Source organism: Lissotriton helveticus, chromosome 5_1 (assembly GCF_964261635.1).
Source record: "Lissotriton helveticus chromosome 5_1, aLisHel1.1, whole genome shotgun sequence".
Taxonomy (NCBI): domain Eukaryota; kingdom Metazoa; phylum Chordata; class Amphibia; order Caudata; family Salamandridae; genus Lissotriton; species Lissotriton helveticus.
In genome coordinates this window covers 1,724,660,041-1,724,685,795 of record NC_136065.1, presented here as the reverse complement: position 1 = coordinate 1,724,685,795, position 25,755 = coordinate 1,724,660,041, and the positions used below count along the sequence as shown (strand labels likewise).

Sequence of the window (25,755 nt, the reverse complement as noted above, 5' to 3'; positions counted from 1 at the left end):
GCAAGTCACTTAATCACCCCGTGCCAAAAAACAAAACAAAAAATGAATGTGCCTTTCTGTAATGTAACTGGTGCTCATGAAAAGTACTACAATACATTTAAGTCCAGTTTGGGCTATATAAAACTGCAAATAACTAAGTAAATATGTGCACAGCGAATCGCAAAAAAGGTTTTAGAAGTACCAAATAATTCGGAAGGGGTGTGTTTAGATTAGAACATCCCTTCCAAACTGCAATGGTTTGCGACCACAAATTCAGTCGCAAAACCTTGCTAGGCTAAAGACTCCTGAAAGGAGGTGGTAACTGATTCACAAAGGGCAAGGATTCCGCAGGGACACCTACTTTGTGAATGTAAAAAATTAAGTTTGTTAGCGAGTAGGTAGTGGTCCAGGGGACCACACCCACCTCTTGAACAAACTTTTTATTTAAATGCATGCCAGTTTCCTCTAAAACAAAAGAGCTGCATTAAAAAAAATAAGTTTATTGAAAATAAATGACAGACATGGTGGCATGCTGATTCTTGGAGGCCACTATCCGTGTGCTTGTGGTCAATTGAACTGAGCTGCAATTTGAATATTACTTAATTATAATTAATGAATATTAAGTAGGTCAAATTAGGAGGCAATCCAATTTTTTCTTTTTACAATCCGACCTAATGGTACATAGATCGGTTCATAAAAATATTTACTGGTCACAAATTACTGCCAGTATTTCGCAAGCAGTGCACACACATTTGGCCCTGGATGTTTTTGCACACAGACTGCACGTACATTCACCACTTTTTGCCACCGCCTGCACTTTACTGAAAATCGTGTTTCATTTGCAAGTAGGGTTTGTTATTTGTTTATTTTTTACATGTGAATTGCATTATATACCACGTGCTCTCACGGCCCGCATAGTACTTGAAATGGTCCTATTACCCAACCTAAAAGAGTTATGTTTTATTTATCATGAAAGTATAGAAATTTGCGTTGGCGATCCCAGAAGTTAAACCATTAACCTATAGATTCTTTCAACAGGTATATATATCCCACTGACGCATCTGGCCGCCTTCAATAAATTATAGAAAAGAAGCAGCGTGCTGAGTAGGCCCCTCGAAGCGCTGGCTCAGTGTTGAGAAACGCCCACGTATAGCGCTCCAGGCCACACATTTACAGGTCCCACCTGTGTCAACAATCCCACCGCACCCATGGGGAGAGGCAGGACGTGCACATTCTAAAGTATCCTTAGACAGAGCACCCCGCCCCCACACTTTACAAATTCAAGGTCACAGGGGGCACTTCCGCCTGGAAACGCTTCTCTTGCATCTCTCTGAAAAAGTATGAATAGCCACAACACAGACGTGCATATGGAGCTCAGGAAGAGGGTTATTTTATACCCCAAGGCGCTGCCAGGGAAACCTAAAAGGGACAAGTTCAAGAACGTGTTTACATTATGATAATTCCCTCCACAACACCGAAATGTTGGCATATAGGAGAAACGGAGGCGGGGGGGTGGGGTTTATACAGTGGTTTCCCAGGATCACACCTGTAAGGCACCTCATGAAATAACATGTATGAAGATTGGGATTCTGTCGAGCACGTATGGCACAGAGATACTGAAAGAGTACCACAAATGTAAGTCGCAAAAAGCAAGGACATGTATAAACACTGAGTTATTGCTAAGAATGTAGGGCCTAACAAGCAAGGACATGTGCGCACTGAGATACGGCTACACCACGCATGTGTAGCAAAACATACAAAGACTTGCACAAACACTGAAAATGGTCAAAAATATAAACCACAAAATGAAAGTACATGTCTAAAATTCAGACACAACTAATACCGTGAGGCACAACATGCAAAAATATGGGTAAACGCTGAGATACTGACACGTATGTGAGACAGAACATGAAAATACATACATAAACTGAGATTATGCCAGAAATGTAAGCCACTACGTGAAAAAGACATGTATAAACATTGACATACTGTCACAGAAGTTAAGTATGCCGTACAAGATGTGTGTACCATGCACGTAAGGCAGAACATACAAGGACATTTCCACAAATATACGGTCATGGTATAAAACGTTATGTAGAAATCCTGGCATACTGCCATGTTAGCATTGTAGAACATGCAAGTACAATAAAAACCTCGATATCTTAGCCCAAACCAAAAGTAAAGCATACCAAACAACAACATATATAGGTGCTGAAGTACTACCAGGGGTGTAAGGCACAGCATGCCAGGATAAGTATAAAAATGCATAAATAACTAACTAAATACATACCGCAAATCACTGCCGTCACTCTGCCGGCCTGCGACCAGGAAGTCAGGCAGGCCGGCGCGACAACAGGAAACAGGAAGTAGGAGGGCGGGAGCCTACCCCGCCTCCCACGGAAGAGCCGCGATTGGACGGAGCCGCCGTGTTTGGAGCACCGGAGCAGGCAGGAGCCTACCCTGCGCCCCGGTGCAGAAGGAGGTAAGAAGAGTCCTGCTGCCGGGCCCTGCAGCTGAGGAGAGCCGCCGCACGAAAGAAGCCGGTGAGTGCGTTGCTGAGCGGGGAAGGGGGAGGCGGGGGGCGCGGGGAAGGGGGAGGCGGGGGGCGCTGGGGAGGCGGGGGGCGCGGGGAAAGCATGTGCGGGCGGGCGGGCTTTGTATGTATGTGTGCGTGCGTGTGACTGTGGGGGAGGGGGGTGTGTGTGTGTGAGCGAGTGTCTGTGTGCCTGTATGTGTGTGCCTGCGTGTGCATGCGCTCCCAGGTGTGTGCGTGCATGCAGAGGGGTGGGGGCTGCCTGTGTCTGTAAAAGCAAGGGCTGTGAGTTACTCTGCGCATGCGCGGGGGCAAGCCTGTTCATTCCAAGCCAGCCTCAGCCAGCCTCGGGAAAAACGAAAGTAATAAAAAAGCGAAACTGACACTGCCACTGCAGACAATGCTGCGCGCTCCCGAGGTGAAATCCGGCACTGAAAACGCTCGTAACACTTTGGTGTCCACTCTCCTAAAAACGGATCACATTAGTTGTCGAGCTGACAGCATTCATGCTTCGCATGAATGCTAACGTCAGCTCGACCTAAAAATGAAGCATATTAAATTAAATGTTGTTGTTCCTAACATGTGAACATAACAAATAAGTGTGGCTGAAGTTCTCCTTCACATTTCCCTAACCACAAATTTATATTTAAATATATGTGCCAAGATGTTCTTTATAGGCTATATTGGTGCCACTTGTTATTTTGCATCTTAAACAGACCATTTATTGTGTTTTTGCTTCCAACATCCACTCCTTGCTTCCTGGAATACTTCCTCTATCTCGATTTATGATAAAATGAGAAGGGAAATTTACTTGTCCAATGAAATTATAAAAATCCTTATTTGAATATTTTTACGGTGTTCACTGTAAAACAGATTATTCAGGCAGAAGACATTGAAAATGGATTACCATACATATTGTCTTAAAGAATTGTTGCCTCCATGATTGTGTTATATATGTGCAATCTGCAAAGTTGGGGCCTGATTTAGATCTTGGCGGATGGATTATTCCATCACAACCGTGATGGATATCCCGTCTGCCGAAATATAAATTCCATAGTATATGATGAATTTATGTTTTTAGCGGACGGATATCCGTCACCATTGTGATGGAGTAACCCATCTGCCAAGGTCTAAATCTGGCCCAGAGTTTTCCACCAACCATCCAGAAACCCCCGTTCATCTCACCTTCGCACAGACGCCACACATCCGCCTCACTGGAGGATGCTCTTTCTCTCACCACGCCGCCAAAGCCTGGAACACACTCCCACTACACCTCTGCACTTCTCCCTCGCTTAACCACTTCAGGAAGGGACTCAAGACCTGGCTCTGTGACTGACACTTTTGGTACAATGCCTGGATTCTCCCCGGGGTGATATGCCACGCTATACAATTACTGATTGATTGATTGTTTGAAGCCATCGAAGCTCATTGCGAAATATGTGGCTGAAAATAATATGAAAAGTTGTTACAACTTGGATAAATGCTATATGCAAAAGTTCCCCAATTGTGTATGTTATGGAAACTGTAACATGCGTTGTGGTTGGCTACAGCTTTAACCATGTCATAGATGCATATAGATGTTGGGAAGTGCAAGTTACTAAACACAGAAAAAGCCCATGACCAGTGCAACATCCATCTTAGCATTAGGCACAAGGATTGTACAAAATTTGATGGGCATATTGATTTTTGCCATTTCTTTATGGCAACATATTCTGTGCATTGACAGGCAGTATTGTGCAGTGGCGGCTCGCAGAGGGAGTGCTGCGGGGCGGGTGAGGGGCAGTGGACTTGGACATACGACGGAACGGAGTAAAATAAGTAAATAGATAAAGAAAACTATTTACGTTGCGCATGCTGCATTGCCGAGTTGGTGATGCAGCGTGCGCAAGGGACATAATTTTATTTATTTACTTACTTTACTCTGTTCCGTCGTATGTCCGAGTCCACTACCCCCCACACTGTCTCTCCCCCGCCCCGCAGCACTCCCTGTGCGAGCCGCCACTGGTATTGTGTGTATTCTTGATCCGCCAAGGCATGATGACCTTTTCCCATGCTGAATAAGGTATGTGTGTTTATTGTGTCTTGTGTGTTCTTTCAAACATGTTTGCAAACAGGTGTGTAGAATAAAACTCAATATGTACCATTGAGCATTTATGTTTGTCAGGGGACGTGTTATTAATCTGCAAAACGGAGTGGGCTTCAACCACACTGAATTCAGAACCAAAACCATACTTAAATGCATTTTCAAAGTTTTATTTCGTTTGTAGTTCGATACCATATGATGTTATACGTTCCAGTTCGCATGCACATAGTCCTGTGCCTGTTCAACAAAGGTTTGTGAACGTTTTGGAATATATACATACCTTAACATGCAAACTAGAACCTTACATTTTGACTTATTTTTCCAAAATGATTCAATGTATTTTCATTTAACCAAGAAAAAGAACTGAACAGCGATGAGTCTACCATGGCTTTAAATTTGGTGACTATCTGTTCGGCAGTTTTGAAGTAATGCTCACACAATAAATTGCTATGAGGAATCCCATTATATTGGCATGTGAAAAATTATTTTGTGATCCCTTTATACCTTTTGATCTGTTTGCCCAATCTGTGCCACATGTGGCGGTATTTTAGATATCCTCCTATAAATGTATTTCTCGAAAGGTTGCCTAAATTATTGAGGATGCCAAAATCTGATTTCCTATTGAATTTAGCAGCAATCTTGATTTCACAGGGACTATAGAGGCATGACTGCACCTCTGTTATATATAAACTTGTACGTAGGCTTTCAAGTATATCAGTCATTGTTAAGCACAACAAAGTGCGACTTTAGTGAAGATTAGCACTCCATCCAGTCAATTCAGAATGTAAATGTTTGTAATGATTACAGTGTTGCTTTGGTGGGGGAACATTTAAATATTTTCCTTGTAATATCCTATAACTAAAAGACTGTTTTAAAACACTTTAATCATTACCAATGCATGCTTTAATTTCAGGCTGTGTTTATATGACAGCCATTTTAACCCATTTCCATTAAACATAATTAGGTCAGTGTTTTAAAACAAAGATGCCATGCCAGCCACATCATTGCCCCTTAGAACAAGACATTTTTCTGCAGTGGAAATGATCAAAGGAAGCCTCCCAAATATGCATCGGTTTGTTCATTTAGAATTTAATAGCTCGACAAAATTATCCCAATCAGGATTACTTTTCTTGAAGGATAGACTCCAATTGCATCACTAAATTCGCTACAGTAGGGAGAGGGTTATGTGAATAATAGTTTGGCTTCACTGTGGAGCAGAGACTTTGGAATTGACTGCAGTGTTATACAGTAGCACAGCCACTATGACATACTTTTAACAGAACACAGTCCCAACTCTGCTCTCTGCAAACCGTCCTCTATAACTCCCAGATCTTCAAACAGTCCACTATACCTCAGACCTCTCTTTGCTGGTACCTTTGTTTTTTTTTTTACTCTAGCATCCAAGAAGTTTTCCTAACGGCTAGGGCGCTCGACCTCAGACCTGGGGATCTGGGTTCGAGTCTCGGTAACGACGGCAAATATCCTGTGATTCTGGGCAAATCACTTAATCTTCCCGTGCCTAACAAAAATGAATGTGTGTCCTCATGTAACGTAACTGATGCTAGGTAAAGCACTCTGATACCCATTTCAGGTCAAGTTCGTGCTATATAAAACTCTGCAAAAAAAAAAAAAAGACATACCCACAGCTTCCTCCCGGTTTTCTTCTCCCACCTCGTCATCATATTCACCCCTACACACCTGCTACCCTGTGGAACCCTTCTTTTCCAGATCCGCCATCTTTGGATGATCTTTATCTCTTCAGCTTTGGCCAATTGTAGCATCAACCTTTCAGCATTGGCCCTTACCTGTCATTCATAAATGTGAGAAATCAGTAATGATTGCATTGGCTGTTCTCAAACGCTTCTCCTGGTGTGATGTTTAGGCTGCATCTGTTATGCCCCTTTTGCCTTTTTCAACACTCATGGAAGTATTTAGTGCTTGTCCAACACCTTCACGGAACTTGATCCTACCAAGGTGGGAGCGAAAGGGACCAACATTAAGGGATTCACGAGAGTCTCCTTGTGGAAGCAAGTGTAAATGATGTTATGTTATCACAGCACACAAATAAATATTGTTCATATTGAAACACGTATGCCTATTCATTTTTGCTTCTTCCAGTGCTATTAAACATCACTGTTTTGAAATATATTTTATACAATATTCTATCAAATTGATGACAAGAAATGCAAGTTGATTACTAAAGTGTGTGGACTTAGATTAGATCAATGTAGTATAAAATGTATACAACCGAAGGGCTGAGAAAACACGAATCATCTTGAAAATATTAAACATTTTGAGACTTCTTTTCAGTGATGTGTGGATCCAGTGTTGTAGAGCCATTGTTTGCCGTTAGGGAGGTTTCCTGTCATCACATATTCAAAGCACAGCACTACGTTTGAGCTACGACAACAACCTAATTTCCTTTCTGAAGATTACAACACTTTATTGCGTTCAAGCTGCTTTTCCTTCAAAATTCTTAGCTGCAGCTCTGGACTCCTTCCCCTACCAGGGGTCGCTTAGGCAATCTCGTGTCAGTCTTTCCAGTTAAATAATATAACACATTATTTTGTAATTGGATACCTTGATGTGTGTCTTTGTGCCATATTCGTTCATCGAAGATATTTACCACTTTGGGATTTGGTTAAAATAGTCGTTCTTTCTGCTGGATAAAACAAATGATCTTATCCCCTATTTCTTTACACCTCGACAAATGTGTCTGGAAATTTTGTATGATGAATCCGTGGAGCTTCAGTCCTTGTGTGCCAAACTAAAACCTGCAGAAAGACAAAGAATAAATTAACACAGAGATCAGAAATCTAGGAAGAATGAAAACAGTAAGGAGCATTTTCCTATTAAAAACAACACAGCAATGTGCATCGATGTATTTCCTGCCTACTTGATGGGAAGATATAATGTTTTACCTACCTGACTGATGGAATTACCTTTCGATCAATCATCTGCAAGCCCCAGGTATGAAATATTACTACTGGTCATATAGGATATCTGGAATGCCTCCTGAACAATCTGAATAGCTGTGCTATTCCAGATAATATTGGTTTGTACATGTGTCAGGTGGGAATTTCATTTGACCAATTGTCGTATGGCTTTCACTAGATTCAGTTGTAAAATACTGATCTTTGGACATGTACTGATATGATCAATGAACATTAAAGGGAAATTGTTTTGGTAAGTAAAATCTAAACTGTACTCAACAAACATCACATAAAATTGGGATTTGAACTGGGTTTGCCAAAACCCATAGTTGGCAGGAACTGCATCCTGTTCGTGAAGTACATAAGTTAACCCGGACAAATCTTGTTTGGAGGGTCCCAGCAATTACTGGGCCCCAATAGTGACACCTGGGGACTATCACTTCTAATTTCCTGGGGCTCCTATACTTTCAAACTAGGGACCATGTATCCCTGTTAGCGAGGCAGATCAGTCCAAGACTTATTCATGTGTTCAGGGTCAGAAACTTAAAACTCAACAAATAAGAATCAATGATTACAATTCCAGTGTCATTTTAAAAAGAAAACATACTTTAATACATGCAACACTAAATACTACGCATAAACTTAGAACTATATAGCAGGTTGAACAACCAATGGAACACATTTTAAAGGGACTCACAATCTACAGGTGGTGTACGGAATAGTCAGAAAGTTCCACTAACCCCGTAGAGAGTACAACCCGTAGAACTGAGGCACCTTTAAATGTGAGTAACAGCAGATCCTAATGCCTAATTCCACAATATGCCTATATAAACATGGAAGCTCATTTGGCATACAATTATAAAAAATACTGTGCTTTCTGGCTTTGACAAAGGATGCTCAAACTGCTTTCAGCTATACGAAAATAGCCATTTCACTGTGCATAGACACTTTATTATTGTTTCACAAACATGCTTCTATGTCGCTTTCAATATTGAAAAGGCATACCGTTTGACTTTAAAACAATTTCAGTATTAAACCTTAAATAGTGAACATGCAAACTATATTTCTGATGGATACTTCTGACTGTGTCTTTCTCACCTCAAAAAAACTCACTAGAAGCTTGATTGGATCTGGAAACGTTTTCCAGTAATGCTCATGCATGCTGCTAGGTGGGCTGTGTGGCTCTGCACTGGCACTGTACCACCATGTGACGGAGTGGAGCCGCATAGAATCACCATCCATGCACTGACGTCAGGTCAGTTTTTTCGCCACCCTCTGGCACGGAACCAGAGCTCCGCTCCTAAAATCATCAGCCTACTGACAGTGCAGCCATGATTATAAAATATAGTTGTCAGTCACAAACCAACATCAGGTGTGTCTCTGGTGTTTGGGATCGGGACACAATCAAATTCATGTGATAATTCTTCCTCCTTCACCTGAAGGTGATGTGTTATTGAGAAGCAAAGTTGGAAATTGCCAAACATAGGAGGAACCATCTTCATGCATAGAGAATGAGCAGCAGCAGTTGACTGCATTCAACCAGCTGCCTGAGGTGATGGATGTCATCCTCTCTGCCAGATGCCCTTCCACAAAGTCCATTAATGCTGGGCGCAGGGACAGATCGGTAGCCTAGTGTTGTGTTGTAGCCATAAGATTGACCTTTTACAAGCTAACCTGGGCTTCCAAATGGACAATAAACTGTCAATGAAAGACCATGTTAATAAGACCATCGGTTCCTGTTTTGGAGTTATGCGTTGCCTGCGTAAAGTTCTTAAGTGGATTCCACTGGAGGCAAGAAAACCCCTAGTCCAGGGACTAATCATCAGCCGTATGGACTACGGGAATGCCCTACTTGATTCCACCAATGAAAACGTTTTATCAAGGATGCAGGTTCTGCCGAATACTGCAGCGAGGCTGGTACTTGATCTTCCACCTAGATCTCCATCGGCTCCCAGTTTGAAACTTTTGCACTGGCTGCCTGTATGAAAACGTATACGCTTTAAGATTTTTTGCCTGACGCACAAGAACATGTACGCTTTTTGTGCCAAAAAATTAACCTGGTATCAACCAGGCAGAACTTAGAGATCTAGCAATCAAACACTTCTTGTATCTCCCAGAATCCGCACTACCACATGTGGAGGGAGATCTTTCTCCTTCCTTGCTCCATCTTTCTGGAATAAACTAGCCTCACACCTACTCAACATAAGTGATCACAATTGTTTTCGTAGGAATTTAAAGACATGGTTGTTTGACATCTAACTGCATTGAAGTCTTAACCTCTCAGAGACATCCACCAGCGCCATGAGACTCTCGAGTGATATGCGCGCTCAATAAATGTTTAGGATTTGATTTGATTGAAACTGTTAGAAGTTTTTTCGTTTATTTTGCTTTTTGCCCTCCAAGGCCTTGCAGTTGGCACTATTAGAAGATATTATTATGAATGTATGTATATGGTATTTCTATGACATGAACCTACATAGCCGAAAGGCAGAGGTGCAATGTATAGGGTCAAAGACAAGCATAAAGTCATCAAAAGATAGGAGAGGTAAACAATCTATGAATGATTATTGCTCTGTGATGTAGGGTTCTTTTAGGAAGTAGGTCTAACTCTTTTCAATTTGGAGCAGCGTTGAGTCAATCCTAAATGATACGGCGATGTTGTCACTGATCATGGGTGCATAGTTGAAAAAGGCCTGCTGTCTTTTTTTTCTTTATTACACTTCGTAGTCTCCAGTCTGATCGCATCTGCGATGTGGTAGTGTTGGTAAGCATGTCTGTGAAATAAGCAGCTGCATCTGATTTTGAAGATATCGTGGGCTGGCCATGGGAGCCATTGGGGGTCCATTAGGATGTGGGTGACAAGTCTTAAGTCCCCGAATGTTACATGCTGCCCCTAAGGTATGCCAGTGAGGAGTCTAAGACGCCATTGAGCATAGAGTGCTCCATAGCTAAGGGCTTGAAAAGCATTTCTGAAGTTGATTTCTGAAAGAAATAGTTTCACTTTCTTTGAAAGAGAGAGCTCAATAACCAATGCGCTTGAGAAAATTGCCACCCTTACAAGGGCAATAATTAAATTTAGAGCCGCTCCTTGATTCACGGAACAATTAAACTCAGCAAAACTCTCTTGTAGGACAGCGGAGCGGAAATGGAGAAAAAAACCAAAGATCCAATAGCTCGTGAAACATATAGATGCATACATCACAATTATATGGAAAATATTAGACAAACGAAAAAATTATTTCTCCTAAATTGGAGATTCCAATAAGGAGCTCTATCAAATCCCAAAAGAATTCACAACTCCACCTGTTCAGACACAAGTCCCTATCTCACAAGACTGGACAGACTCTCTCTCAAAATTCTTTGACAACAAAATTATAGCAATCCACAACACCTATTCCCCAAAATACATCATTAATATCTTAGGAAATCCCCCACAACAGTCTCAGACCCACCCCACATTTTGGATGAATTTACCCAATGTAGTTCAGAAGAAGTGACTATTATGTTCAAAATAAAATCTGGCTCACCCACAGACGCCTTACCGAACTTTCTTTCAATCATAGCCCCAGCATTGCTAGACAGTCTTACAGATCTATTTAATAACAAGTCACTGTCACAATTAAAAGACCCAAAGATATGGAAAATCGCCAAAGTTAGGCCAATACTAAAAAAATCTACAGCTGACCCTAACTTCTTTCCAACTATCGCCCAATATCGCTGCTCCTTTATTTCGGTAAAATGTTAGAGTCGCTGGTTAATCAACAGCTCTTTGTCCACCTCGAGAGCCAGGGATTGCTAGACCCCTCACAATCGGGTTTCAGGGCAGCCCATAGTACCGAAATAGCTCTGCTAAAAGTAGCAGACAACATCAGACTGACATTGGACAGAGGCCAGTCATCTATCGTCGTCCTGCTAGATCTATCAGCAGCGTTTTACACCATCTCCCAAAGCATTCTTGAACATCGGCTCTGGGAGATTGGGGTCAGTGGCTCAGAAGCTATCTAACTGATCAAACTACGATAGTACATGTAGGAAAAAACATCTCATGCTGCCGACCTGTCAGGATGGGAGTGCCACAGGACTCTATCTTGAGCCCAACACTCTTCAACCTATACGTGACTCCACTGGCAAAAGTGATCAGATCCTATGGTTTTGATGTTGTGTCGTATGCCGACGACACGCAGATCCTGATCACTCTTGGCCCAGATCGAATGGAAATGAAGTCACGTTTTAAAGACTGCATGTCCCACATTGAAATATGGATGAGCACAAACCATCTGCAATTAAACGGAGGCAAAATTGAGATCATGCTCTACGGCAAGGCTCATGAGCATTGGTCACACGACTGGTGGCCCTCAAGTCTTGGCCCCTGCACTAACCCAACAAATACGGTCCGGAATCTTGGCTTCCAAATGAATAATAAGTTATCAATGAAAAAACTGAAAAATAAGATAATTAGCTCCTGCTTTGGCATCATGTGTAATGTGCACAATGTCTTTAAATGGATTCCATTGGAGACGAGAAAACCCCTAGTCCAGGGACTGATCATCAATCGTATGGACTATGGAAATGCCCTGTTGGCATCAATAAATGAAAACCTCCTTTCAAGGCTGCAGGTCCTACAGAACACTGCAGCCAGGCTAGTACTCAATCTTCCACCAGGATCCCCGTCGGCACCAAATCTGAAACTCCTACACTGGCTGCCCGTAAGAAAACTAATACGCTTTAAGATTCTATGCTTAACGCACAAGAATATGTACGGAAGAGGCCCGGGTTTTTGGGCAAAAAAGTTAAGCTGGTTCCAACCAGGCCGAACTTTGAGATCTAGTAACCAATCACTTCTCGCATGTCCCAGAATTCGCACTACCACAAATGGAGGGAGGTCCTTCTCCTTCCTTGCTCCAGCTCTCTGGAACAAACTACCCCTGCATCTACACAACAACCATAATTGCTTCCGCAGGAAGTTAAAGACATGGCTGTTTGATAACTAACTGTATCAAATCTAGCGTATCTTTTAGAGACATCCGCGAGCGCCATGAGACTTTCGAGTGATATGTGCGCTAAATAAATACTCCATAATTTGATGATGAATATTGTTTCAACCTCCATGGATTCAGAGTGGCTCACACAAATTGATTTATGTTGAACATACTTTACTATTCCTAACCGATAGCCAGCATCTTTTTGCCTCCAAATAAAAAAACAATGTACTGGTGTGGCAAAGATTATCTAAAGTGTAGGAAGGTGGATATCTGACTATGGTTACCCCCAAACTTTTTGCCTAGTGTTTAGCTGGTTTTTGACTTAGTTGGCCTGGGATCCTGCTATTCAGGGCCCCAGGCTAATTGCTCTCTCCTTAAAATGGACTCCATGTACCTTAGGTACATACACAATTGGAACTGGTTCACCTTATTGGCCCCTGTAACAGTGTCCCCCAGGTACCCAGGGCATAGGTGCTTTCAAGGCCTACCAGGGGCTGCAGTATGTATAGGCTGTGGGGTTTTAGGTTTAAACCTATAATAACTGATAAAACCCCACTGAAAGAAAAATAGCCCTCACCGGTGAAAACATAAACACTGAAAAAACACCTGCACAACCACAAACTAAATGCCATTCAAAGAAATGAAAAAGAAAGTGAGAGTCATTTTGTTCTTACTGAAGGGGTCAATAAAATGTAACTTTGTTATACAAGCTAGCAGTAAGAAAGACTGGCTAAAATTATTCTGCTTGAGTTTTGTTCTTTAGGGATGCCACTAAAATATTGTTTCTTCTTCCTTTTACTTTTTTCAGTTTTATGGCCTTTGTTCTAAAGATGCAGGGTTTTGTTTCACGTTTTAGGTTTAGTTTAATTATTTTATAAACTGTGGAGAATCAGGACATATCAAACTCACATTTGATATTTTGGCTGCATTTGATTCTTTCACTGATAGGGAAAATGGCTAGTTTCATAAAAATCTTTCCTAATATGTGTCATCAGTATTCATAGTAGGTGAATTGCCAACACCTCAGGCTTTAAACATTAAATGCAAGGTATAGTGACACGTATATATATCACCAAGCATCTGGGATAGTGGTGAAAACGTGACTCCAGACTTTTGGAAAACATGGTTTTTTCCAAGTTCAACAAAGATTGGGGTGATATTGTTTGTATTTGTAGTGATTCAGCTACGTATATAAAATATTTGTGTGATGACCTGTCAAAATTGATACCCGAGCTGAAGTGATTCACTGTAGGAGATCCTTGCCACTTGTTATGTGGTATGCTGAAAGCATCTTTGCAATCTTCAGAGTTAATGAGGGATGCTATTGACTTTTTAGTCCATTCAGGTGCACTGTTTTCTTATGCCCAGGAACTAAAATGCAAATATTTATCATTTTGTGCTTTATGTGTCATCAAAGAAAGAGTCATCCCAACTGTGCCCCTTAGCTGACGGTTCTCGGCCCAAGGGGCTATGAATGCTGAGATGGCCTTTTCACAGAGGTTTACATGGGAAGGAAAGCGCGAGCGCACATGACCAACGACTCACTGAAGAAGTATTGTATGGTGTACTACAATAAGATTAATTTGCAAAAATCTCTTTGGACCTCATATACACTATACGTATACTGTATATATACCATGTTCTTTCAGTGCAGAAAGCAAGCAATGATAAAAGCAAAACGTTCCATAAACAACGGAAAAACACTTTTTCTGTTGTTTTTAGTGGCGTGAAAATGTGTAACCACTGATAACAACTGTTTTTTAAAATATTGAAAACACTGAAAAAACCCCACCAGAATTTACCAAAAATAGAAACTGAAAACAGGACAGCCTAAGCATGTATTATGCCACCCCTGGCCTGGCCTCCATATTTGACACAACTGGCTGATCACTCAGCCGGGGTAAGTCGGTGTAATCACCCCTTACTTAGGTATAGTATGTCTATATCTAACTTAAAATGGACACATATATTCCTATCAGCCACTCCTATGGAAGGCCTCATCAATCCTGGAGGCAGAGTGCTTGGAAATATGTGAGATGGTGCTCTAGCATGAGCTGAGCCTGTCTGCAGCTTTCGGAACCACGTCCTTTAGCTGTTCCATGATACTGCCATACCATATACTCTTAAGTGCATTATGAACCTCGCGGTTAAATGCTATCTTTGGTTTGGCTTTATCAAAACATGTCGAGTAAGGTGTCATACGAATTGGAATACTACCCCATCGCCAGTTCTGGCGACGGGGGTAGCATTCCACCCTTCTAGAGGGACACGACATGTACATAACCTGAAACCCGGGTAAAGTTAAACATGAGCCTCAGCATCACAAAATGGATGCTGCCACCACAGACACAAGTCTGACCTCCTGCTGCAGGGAGTCCTTCCAGCGAGGGAGGCGTGGACAAAGGGTTTCCTGCCTTGGGAGGTGCTAGCACCATCCCAGACAGGATTTTGTGTATTGGGTAGGACAGGGCTGAATAGAATGAGACATGCCTGGGGCACACAAGGTGTCCCTGTGCATAAGCCAGTCCAAACCGGTGCTGGGGCTTCCCAGGCCCAGTCTTGTCGCGGAGATGGACAATGGAAAGGGGGTGTAGCCACCCCCTTCCTGGTCCCACCCAGAGGAGGGACCTAGCAGGTAATCCGGCCCCTAGATTTGGAATAAGAGTAGGAGCTGTGTCCCAAGACTTCAGATCATCCTGACCCCGACTTGAAACTAAGAAGACAACTGGACTTCGACATTCTGCTGCACAGAAGACTGAAGAGAATCTCCCTTGTGGCCAAGGAGTGACCACCCTGTGAATACAGGCACCAACCAGCAACTCGACGTCTGCTTTGCCGCCACCTCCCGCCGGAGCCAGAGCCCAGAGCCCGACAAGACCTGGATTCCCAGACATCTCACAGCCCGATCCACAGTCCCTGAAAAGAAGAGACCCGTGGAGGCACCAAGAGACGTGGGACCGGCCATCTTGAAAGACCCCCGAGAAGCTGACTGTGCAGCACCCGAGGCACCCTCGACGCTGTGCTTTGGGGTTTGAGAAGCCCCACCACCCAGCAGCATCTGCACAAAAGATCAGCCCTCCAGCATCTCCACGATCTGCGTGGGGCCCTTTTGCACTTCCCACTTGACGCGCCATCCCGGCCACTTGCCACGTGGCTAGCGGCCATCTTGGCGACGAAATCAACAAACAACACCGCTGGTCTGGTTGCTCCAGACTGGCCCTTGCTCCCCTGAGAAGGAGCACCCGCTCTGACCTTGCTGGTCCGAGTAACAAGCTTTCTTCACTTCCTGCGTGGCTTGCATTAGCCAAGGCCTGTTTGCTCCAATCAAGTTGCCGACACCACCATCAGCTAGAGCCTTTGTGGGACAGCTCGTGATCGACTCCTGGACGTCCTCGACCTCTTCGTGTCCACGTGGCTGCGGAGACAAGCTGCACCTCATCACCTGTTTGCACCCGACATCGCCTGGTTCCATCCTGGTTCCACGGTAGTCACTGGCTAGTGACTTTGAACATTGTCCCCTCTGCTTTCAGGTCTTCACATCTTCAGATCCATCCTTGGATCCACCGGAACTCTCCTCGACGACCCGCCTGCAGGATCTTTATCTCCAGGCACCATCGACCTGCGTGACTAAACCCAACACTACTTGGCACCTGTGCACCCGCTTCCTGTGGGTGAGGTAACTCAGCAACGTCGGTGTTCCTACACTGGTACACACCTCTAGTGCCTAGATCTAAAGTTTTGTCCTTCTAGGTCAGTCGGAAGGTTCCTTAAACAGTAACTTTATAACTTTTACGCACCATTGACATTGCATTGGTGCATGCGTGTGCTTTAAGCGCTGCACCCGAGTCCCGTGGGCCTTTCCCGACTTCTTCACTGTTAGTCCCGAACAGCTCCAACGATTCCCCAGGCCCTAGGCCTATTTCCTTTCAGATTGGTGGTTCTTATACAACTATTTTAGTATATGGTTTAGGTGGCCCCTAGGGCTCATCCATATTGTGCAACTTTTGTATATTTAAACTGCGTTTTGTTTTAACGCATTTGCTTCTGTGCTCATAAAGAGTATAGGGGATATTTGTAGTAAATAAATATATATATATTTTCAATATATATCTGTGTGGTGTCCTTTCATTTGGTATTCAAGGGGATTGTGTATGGTAAAACAGCTTGCTTCACATGCCTTTACAGAGTTTAGCCTAAGACTGCTTTGTCCATGCTACCACTAGGATAGCTGGTCTATAAGGTTGACTTACAACCAATCATCATAAGGGTTGCTTCGCATGGTACAAGGTGATGACTAGAACTAGTGAGCATCATATACCAGGCCAACTTCTCACATTGGTGGCAGCGGTGGGATTTGAGCTGGCTGTTGTTTTACCATTAAAATCTTTGAGAGTATCATTTGAAAGATCGTACAGGTACCTATTAGGTACATATAAAACAAGACTAGTATACTAAAGTTCTACTGAACTTAGTTGTTGTAGGGGATAGGGAGTAGCACACCCTGACTACAACTACTAGATAGGTTTAGTAGGTAAACACCAGTGTAGGTAGATTGCAACATATCCACCCACACTAGAGCAATGTCTGGAGCAGAGGGGTCCACTAGACCTGTCCCTGTTGAGAATGACCCTCCAAAGGCACCATCCAAATTTGCTATGTTAAACTTTAAAGAAATGAGGCAGCTGTGTACCTTAAGAGGTCTCAAGACGGGTCCAACCCCTACTACAGCACACCTCAGAGAGCTCTTAGACCAGTCTGAAGCTCTAAAGACCTCCCATCCTAACCCCAAAGGGTCCGGAGAAGGAGGCTCTCCCTCTGAAGATGAAAACACTGATGTCCCTGTCATCCAGATAGATGAGGAAAACCAGACCACTGGAGATACTCGGCCTGAGGATGAAGAGGAGGAAGAAGAAAGTGATTCTGATGATGAGAGACTTAGTCAGGTGCCAGTCAGGAGACTTAGCCAGGCTAACTTAAGCCAATTTGGGACTGAGTCAGAGTCAAACCCACTCAGACCCCCAAGTGGACTTAACCAGGAGTCTAGGAGGAGAAGGATTCACTCAGGTGAATCTGACACTTCTCATGCTTCTAGAGGTTCTCATGGTCACTCCAGAAGGAGACTGACATCCCCTCAGAGGAGGGAACATGAGGCCAAAATGAGAGAGGCTGAGCTTAGGATCCAGAAGCAAGAATTAGAAGTTGCCCTGGCCCAAGAGAAACTTGCTAGAGCAAGACAGCCTAGAGAGAGTGGATTAGGATCCACTGGTGGCAGCACTATCCCTAAGTATAAAGACAGGTCCTATGACAATAGAAACCTGAGTAAGATTGTGCCCCCCTACAAAGCTGGGGATGACATCCACAAATGGATGACTGCACTTGAGAGAGCCTGCAGAGTACAGCAGATCCCTCAGGAGCAGTGGGCAGCAATCTTGTGGCTCTCCTTTGAAGGTAGAGGCCGAGACAGACTCCTCACAGTTAGTGATGGGGATTCTAGAAGCTACCTGGTCCTGAAGAGTGCTCTGATAGATGGGTTAGGCTTAACCACTGAACAGTACAGGTTAATGTTCAGAGAAACCCAGAAGACACAGACTCAGGACTGGTCTGAATTTGTTGAATGTGCCACTAAGGCTCTGAGGGCTGGTTGCTGGGAAGTAAGGTTACAGACTATACAGGATTGTATAATTTGATGATGAGAGAGCAAATCTTAAATAATTGTCAAAACCAGCTTCTACATCAGCACCTGGTGGACTCTGATCTGACCTCTCCACAAGAATTGGGTAAGAGGGCAGACAAATGGGTGAGAACCAGGATCAGGCCTAAGAACCAGGGTGGTGACCAAAAGAAAGAGACTACCAAGCCTCAAGAGAAAGATGGGATAAAACCAAAGAGAAGACTTCCCCAGGGCCCCAAAACTCCAAGGATGGGGGTGGGTCCCAAGACACTTCCTCTACTCAGAAAAAACATTACTGCCATGCCTGTAAACAAGTTGGCCATTGGAAAACAGACAGCTGTTGTCCAAAGAATATTAATAAGGAAAATATACCTCCAGGTAAAGCTCCAACACCTCCTGTCACTGTTAGCAGTGGTCCCCCAGGTGGTGGGAGCACCCCCAAGCATTTGGGTGGGTTTACTTTTGGAACACAGGTGGACTCTGGCCTAACCAGGTCCCCAACGGATCTTGTCTATGAAATTGGCATGGGGTTTGCCAATTTCACTGATTGCCCACACACTTTGAGCAAGTATAGACAGGAACCCCTCATCAATGGTTTGAAAGTTGAGGCCTAGAGAGACACGGGCTAGTATCACCATGGTGACTGAGAATCTAGTCCCCTCTATGCAACTTTTACCTGGTGCCCCATACCAGGTGACAAACATTGATGGAGTTCAGAAAAATCATCCCATAGCAGTGGTAAATCTCAGCTGGGGAGGAGTCACTGGCCCAAAGAGAGTGGCAGTGTCCCCAAACTTGCCTGTAGATTGTCTACTGGGGAATGATTTGGAAATCTCAGCCTGGGCTGAGGTTGAACAACAAACCCATTCTAAAATGGTAAATCTCCATGGAAAGGTTAGTGGGGCTGTGCTGGCCACAGCCCCAATACAAGATGTCCTTCCTGAAAAGGTTGGTAGGGCTGAGCAAATCTCATCCCCATCTTCAGTAGAAATTCTTCCTGAGAAAGTTAGCAGAGCTGTTATGGTAACAGCCCATACCCAAACTGAGTCCCTTCCTGAAAAGGTTGGTGGGGCTGTGATGGCCACAGCCCAAACTCAAACTCATTCATGTGTTGTGAAGCCTGAAACTATGGATCACTCCACACAAACAGAGAGCATTGAGGAGGAAGAGAAATCTCCCTCCCACCAGACATTAGGAAAGGATCAGCCTCCTCAGGGAACTGATCTTACCCCTTGTGAAGAAACTGCCCCAGAGGTAGTCAGGCCTAGCCTGGCAGAGCCCCTGATGTCAGTGGACCCTTCCAAGGTGGGACCCAGTCTGGAGCAGGTAACCTGCCCCTCTCTACCTTGCCTCAGCCAGCCCAGGGCTGCAGAGGACAAGAAGGTCAGTGAGCCCCAAAGGGCCCCCTGTCTGGGCACAGCCAAACCTGGGACCCCAAGGCCCCAAACCTGACCTTTCCCTCCAGTAAGCCAACAGAAGGGACCCAGCCTCCAGCTTTAGGTAGCCAGAGGTTGACCCTGAGAGCACAGTGCAACTCAGTCAAGGAAAGAAAGGCCTACATGGTGGAGAGTGATTGGAGGAAGCTGAGTCCTACAGAGGAATCTCACTTCAGTACTCCATCTCAACACCAGCCTTTAACTTTGCCAAAACACACCACAGGTAGAAGATTCCCTATGGTGGAGACCCTCAGATAACCTTAGGGTGAGGGATTGCTTAGTGGACCATGAGACAGGGGGTAACCAAGCCAGAGCTGGTACTTCCTTATATGGCCACTTAGGCAATATAGGCTTACCTGGTCAAGGATAGCCTTATCTCCTTTCGTTTGGGGGTGGGGGGTTGTGTAGGAAGGTGGATATCTGACTATGGTTACCTCCAAACTTTTTGCCTAGTGTTTAGCTGGTTTTTGTTTTAACGCATTTGCTTCTGTGCTCATAAAGAGTATAGGGGATATTTGTAGTAAATAAATATATATATATTTTCAATATATATCTGTGTGGTGTCCTTTCATTTGGTATTCAAGGGGATTGTGTATGGTAAAACAGCTTGCTTCACATGCCTTTACAGAGTTTAGCCTAAGACTGCTTTGTCCATGCTACCACTAGGATAGCTGGTCTATAAGGTTGACTTACAACCAATCATCATAAGGGTTGCTTGGCATGGTACAAGGTGATCACTAGAACTAGTGAGCATCATATACCAGGCCAACTTCTCACATCAAGGATATACAGAGTCACCATCCCTCTCAAGCAAGAACTAGAGGCACTGAGATTACCCTATGAGTCACTTTTCTTCAAACTGATTGATGATCTCATGATCGTGCAATACACAAGAGAGGTTTGTAAATTAGACACCATTGCACTGTTAAAGCATTTTGCTGATGGGGACACAAGGTTCCACTGACAAAATGACAGTACTGCCAGGCAGAAGTTATTTACGACATCAGGTTAAGAAAGAGTTTGAAAGGTCTCAAAAGAGTACATCTCTGCAATCCAGATAATGAGTCTACCCCATACACAGAGAGAGATGAGCATGTTTTTGAGGATGGTGAGCTACTGTCGTATGTGGATTCTCAATTTGTCCCTGACTCAAAAGCATTCACAGAGACAGTCACATAGCAACATAACTAATCCACCACCCTGGAATGAAGAATGCATGAAAGCCTTCCTGGAACACATTGTGTAGAGCACCCACTCTTTGAATGTCTTATTATAATAAAGGGGTATTTTTTAATTGTCATGAAAGAGAAGGGTGCTCTCTTTATGTTCTCACTTAGTCGCAGAGCAGCAGAATAAGACCTGTCTTGAATTTATCCGGAACCCTAGATCAAGTTGTTCTGGATGTGTGATCAGTTGCAGCTACTGCTGTAGTCATCACCAAAAATGATTGAGTGTATTGGGTCATACATTAATTGTGTTTGTGTCACACTCAGTGGAGACACTTTTGACCTGAAGCAGGACCCAACATCTAACTAATTTGAGATTAATCAAGTATGAGCTAATATTTCTTGCAGCCCAATATGCATTAATCAGCAGATATGGTACATTAATTCTGCCATAAATCACAAGGAGGGGGACTAGGAGGCAGTTAATAGTCCAGTACCCATGCTCCTCACTATAACTAATAGGTATAATCAATGTGGGTACTTGTTCCTAAGTGGAGAAGGATGAGAGAAGGTTATGAAGAAGTGTAGAGAAGTGATTGGTTGGAATATATGGTTCTAGGGGGTTTTCCTTATTTGGAAGTGCTGCCCTCACACCCCCATGTGGGTGTCATGCTTCATCATTGGGCATTTTGCTCCTCGTGGGGCCGATGCTGCAATGCCCCATGGGCCCTGTGAGATGGCTCTTTGTAGGAGATCTTTTCTCATATCAGCCATAATGGTGCATGCGGGTGTGTGGAGTATAATATGTTAAGTGGAGGGTGTGATCTAAAATTACCTTAAGGAAATTAAATGAGATTGTATTCAGAGATCCTTTGGTAAGGTTGAAACTAAAGAGCAGTGTGCACAAGGTTAAGACGTGCTACTACTTGATGAGTGAGATGTAGTGAACTGTCAAAGTTTCACTATTCAGGTTGACATGTTTCACACTCTGTTGGTCTATCATTTTATTTTGAATGTGAAAGAGGGTGTGGGAGGCGGTGACTGTGGCTATTCAAGACATACCACTACTGATGGAAATGTTAGGGTGTGGTAGACGATATACAGATACATTTGGAGGGCTGTTCAGACCCCATTACCACGTCCTGGAATAAAAAAGGAAAAAAAAAATTTCAATAGAGGTTTCCTTTAAGTGTTTTGCATGACAAATGGTAGAATACTGATGTATCTACAGGAATAACAGTTTCGAGCATCATAAAGGTGTATGCCCAACCAACATATATTCCAGTAACAATCAAATGAAATGTATCAATACGGGCTTCTAGAAGATCAGGCCTCTAGCTCCCATTGGAGCAACAAAATAGAATAGAGTGTCTCAGCAACAAACCAATTTGTGACGGTCTACAATGTGCCTCATCTTTATAACAATAGAATAGTAGGTGAACACTGCATATTCCGTAAGAGAGATAATTATTGAGGTTTTCCTGTAGAAGGTGGATCTACACTGATTTTCGATGCCCCCTAATTTTTGTTAAATTTGAGGAACAATGAACCATTAGTAAAATAGTATTTAGATGTTTTTATTCAATTGATTTCTTCAAATTAACAAGTCTCCAGTTGACAAAAATGTATGCCTTGATTGTTGTGTCCCTCTTAATGTAATTTTTAATTAACGTATGTGCAATCTATTTCACAATTAATAACTGAGATTATTTTTAAGTATATGAATTTTATATAATTGTACAATTGCTGTTTTTTCATTATATGTTTTATTACACAGATTTTATATAATTGCCTCTTGGGTCCCTATAAGACTGGCAGTGAGTAGTCTGTGATTGCATTGATAATGGTATGTGACTTGTCTGAGTGTTGATTCCTTCAAGAGATACCTCGCTATCTAAACATGATCCAGTAATGGATCCTTAGCGTTTCTTCAGGACCAAAAGATGTGTTCACAAACCCTAAATTAGGGTGGTATTAGCGGTCTTGTTCTACTCAACCCCAGGTTGTGATGCAACAGATCCGAGGTATCTATAATATGCTCACCCCAATAGAAATCCATAAATCAACCCCTACTTATAGGCCATAGCGTACCTTCAGTCAAGGCAGAGGACCGTGAGATTATTGCGGTTTAGTTCCTTACATGGCCTGCAGCCCTAGCCTACCCCTCGTCTTGCTGGCCTGTAGTACCATATATTCCAAAAAATCTCTCCTCTACGCTTCTCCATAACCTTCTCCCTACCTTCTCTACTTTGGAACTAGTACCCAGATTGATTAAACACATTAAATTCTGCTACAGTTTTGCCACTTCTGAAAGTAGAGAACAATATTGACGTTGATGAAGAACATGATTGTTTGGAAGTAACAGAATTGTGCACAAAACCTAGATCAGACAAACAAGATGCACTGTTGATTCAAGTGAATTTGGTTCTGTCTGATGATACCTCTTGTTTAAGAGCCATTTAAGAAAATGTGGGTGCAGCATATGCTGTTTGCACATTAACATATGTTGTTGAAGCATCATATTTCTGCAATGTGTATTCTGCTCAGGTTGCCAAGCTGATTGCTTTTACTAGAACTTGTTATATTTCTCACTCAGAGTTTTACAATTTATACATTCAGGATCTTGTTCACAAAGGCCCTCCACACTCGTATTCACTGCGGAGATTCTGTTCCAAGTACGAAGCTCCCCAACAACTGCCCATGAGTGCGGAGGACCTTTATGACTCAGGTCCTCATACCTGTAGTCAGTACGCTTTTGGAGTCGCATACAATTTTGATCACAGCATGGTTTTATGACTTCTTCTGGGACACCATTGAAAATAGAGCACTCATTCTCTATGTGTTGTATTCTCAAGATGGCCATCGAAAATTGCAGTAGTGAAATGTGCAGCACATAGGCGTGGAAGTGATGATGTAATTAAAAGAAATAAGTATGCAGGTGAAGTTGCACATTTGTACGCAACACTGGGCACTGCAATTCCAAAGTCTTGATTTAAAGTGGGTTGATAACCTGTTTTTACTTGTGTGTCAATATAAACATTGAATGAGGTGAGGGAGGGTCAGAATTCAATGTCATATTGGGAGAAGAAAGAGTGGGAAAATGCTGTGTGTACAGGATGGCTTCTCGAAAAATAATGATGAAAGATTTGTCTTGACAAATTCACTTTTTCCACAAATGGTGAGATTGTTTCAGAGACCTACACATGTGGGCAGAAGTGGCATGATAATTACATTTAATTACCGCTAGTTCAAACCACACTTTAGAAATAGTGCAGAAAGTAATTGCTATAGGTGCATAGTGTGTGTGTATAAAAGGATGTTGGAAAGAAAACACATGTAGTCATGGGTCATCTGGGAAAGGCACATTGTGTTTTCACTAGATTGCAGGCAGCATTTGTAGGATGGGCACCATATAATAACCTAAGTTACATATTAGTAGTAATGTGCAAGTGAGTTGAGGTATAACCACCAAGGAGATTTGATGTACTTACAGTTGCAAACCTTTCTCTCAGTGAGTTGATACCTAGGTATGGAATACAATTGATGATCAAAAGAATTACAGATTAAGCACTGATCAAAGTTTTTTCCGCAGTTGCCACTCACAATCACTTGATATTGTTGAGATACTAAAATATGTGACAATAACAAGCTGGCAAAAGTGTGTGCATCATCTTCCTTGAAATGGCCAGATGTACTCACTCTGGTGTTACTGAGCATGAGGTGTACTCCAAACAAAAATACTGGTCTAAGCCCACATGAAATATTGATGGGTAAATCAATGTGGATCCCTGGAATCCCATCTGCAGTTATGCTCAGTATTACTGATGACTTGATCCTTGATTATTGCAAGCGTCTGGCTGATGCAGTCTGCTCTATCTCTCACCAGGTATAGCGTGCCACTCTCACTGTACTATCAGTTATATATCATGATCTACAACTAAGAAAGTGGATTCTTGTCAAAAGCATGCAAGAAGGGACTGCCTACAACAACAAGGCAATGGGTTCATCATGTTACCCTGGTAATACACACTGCTGTAAAATGTAGTGGACTACCTTCTTGGATTCATCGCTCATACACTCGGAGAGTGTGGGTACCAGAATGACTGTTATCTTGAGTTGTTGAATCATGGGAGCCAGATTCACAACTGTAGAAGGAGGGGTGGCAGAGAGGCGAGCAAAAACTGTGAAAACGAAAGTTCAAAAGCAAACAAAGAAAAGTGAAGTTTGAGTGGAAGTTCAGTTGAATGAAATCTAACTCAAATAAAACAAGATCAAACTGAAGGTGAACTTGAAGAAGAGTTATGCAAAGTAGTTCTGCACTTACTGATTCAAAAGTGCCTGAGGAATCTTGAGAAAATGTGCTGCTGGAGGGCTTGAAGTGAGACAGACAAAGCCAAATAGGAAGTGCACAGCTCTTTAATGGACATACGTGGGAAGAATCAAGAATTCAAACAGAAGAAGACATTAACTTGCAAGGTCTTTGAATTTGGATTAACCCCTTCCAGGCTGATGACGAGCTCAGCTCGTCATGAGCGTTACCTGCCGTGCGCTCATGACGAGCTGAGCTCGTCATGAACCGCGGGTTTTTTAAAACCGCCGCGCACAGCGGGAAAAGCCGCCGCAGCGATGCGGTTAAGGATCAAAAAGAGCAACCACAAATTGAAAAAGAGTCCGAGAAATCCTCAGGTGATGAGCAAATTTTCCTGAAATACTGTGAACAGTTGACTGTTGAAAATATTTTGAACTGAGTTTTGAAGAACTTTGTTTTTGAATATTATTTTAAAAAATTATGTTTTTTTGAAAGACAGGTCAGATGATAAAATACCCATAAGTAGGGAGAAGATATTTATGTCTTACGAATTGGTTTTTGTAGTTTTAGTTCACTAAACTGGTGTACTCATTTGCTCTTCTGGGGTATATCCCATAGACTGCTAAATAGAATAGTACTAAACTTGATGGATTATATATTAGA

The 25,755-nt window shown here is 42.9% G+C and overlaps 1 protein-coding gene across 1 annotated transcript in view; it reads right to left on the bottom strand.

Moving 5' to 3' along the window:
- Positions 1 to 7,291: 7,291 nt before the first annotated feature.
- Positions 7,292 to 25,755, bottom strand: part of LOC144753800 (galactosylgalactosylxylosylprotein 3-beta-glucuronosyltransferase 1-like) — a 467,694-nt gene continuing 449,230 nt past the window's right edge. The window contains exon 4 of the mRNA XM_078641372.1: positions 7,292 to 7,369. Coding sequence (XP_078497498.1) covers positions 7,292 to 7,369 — 78 coding nt within the window. The remainder of the gene's footprint in view (positions 7,370 to 25,755) is intronic.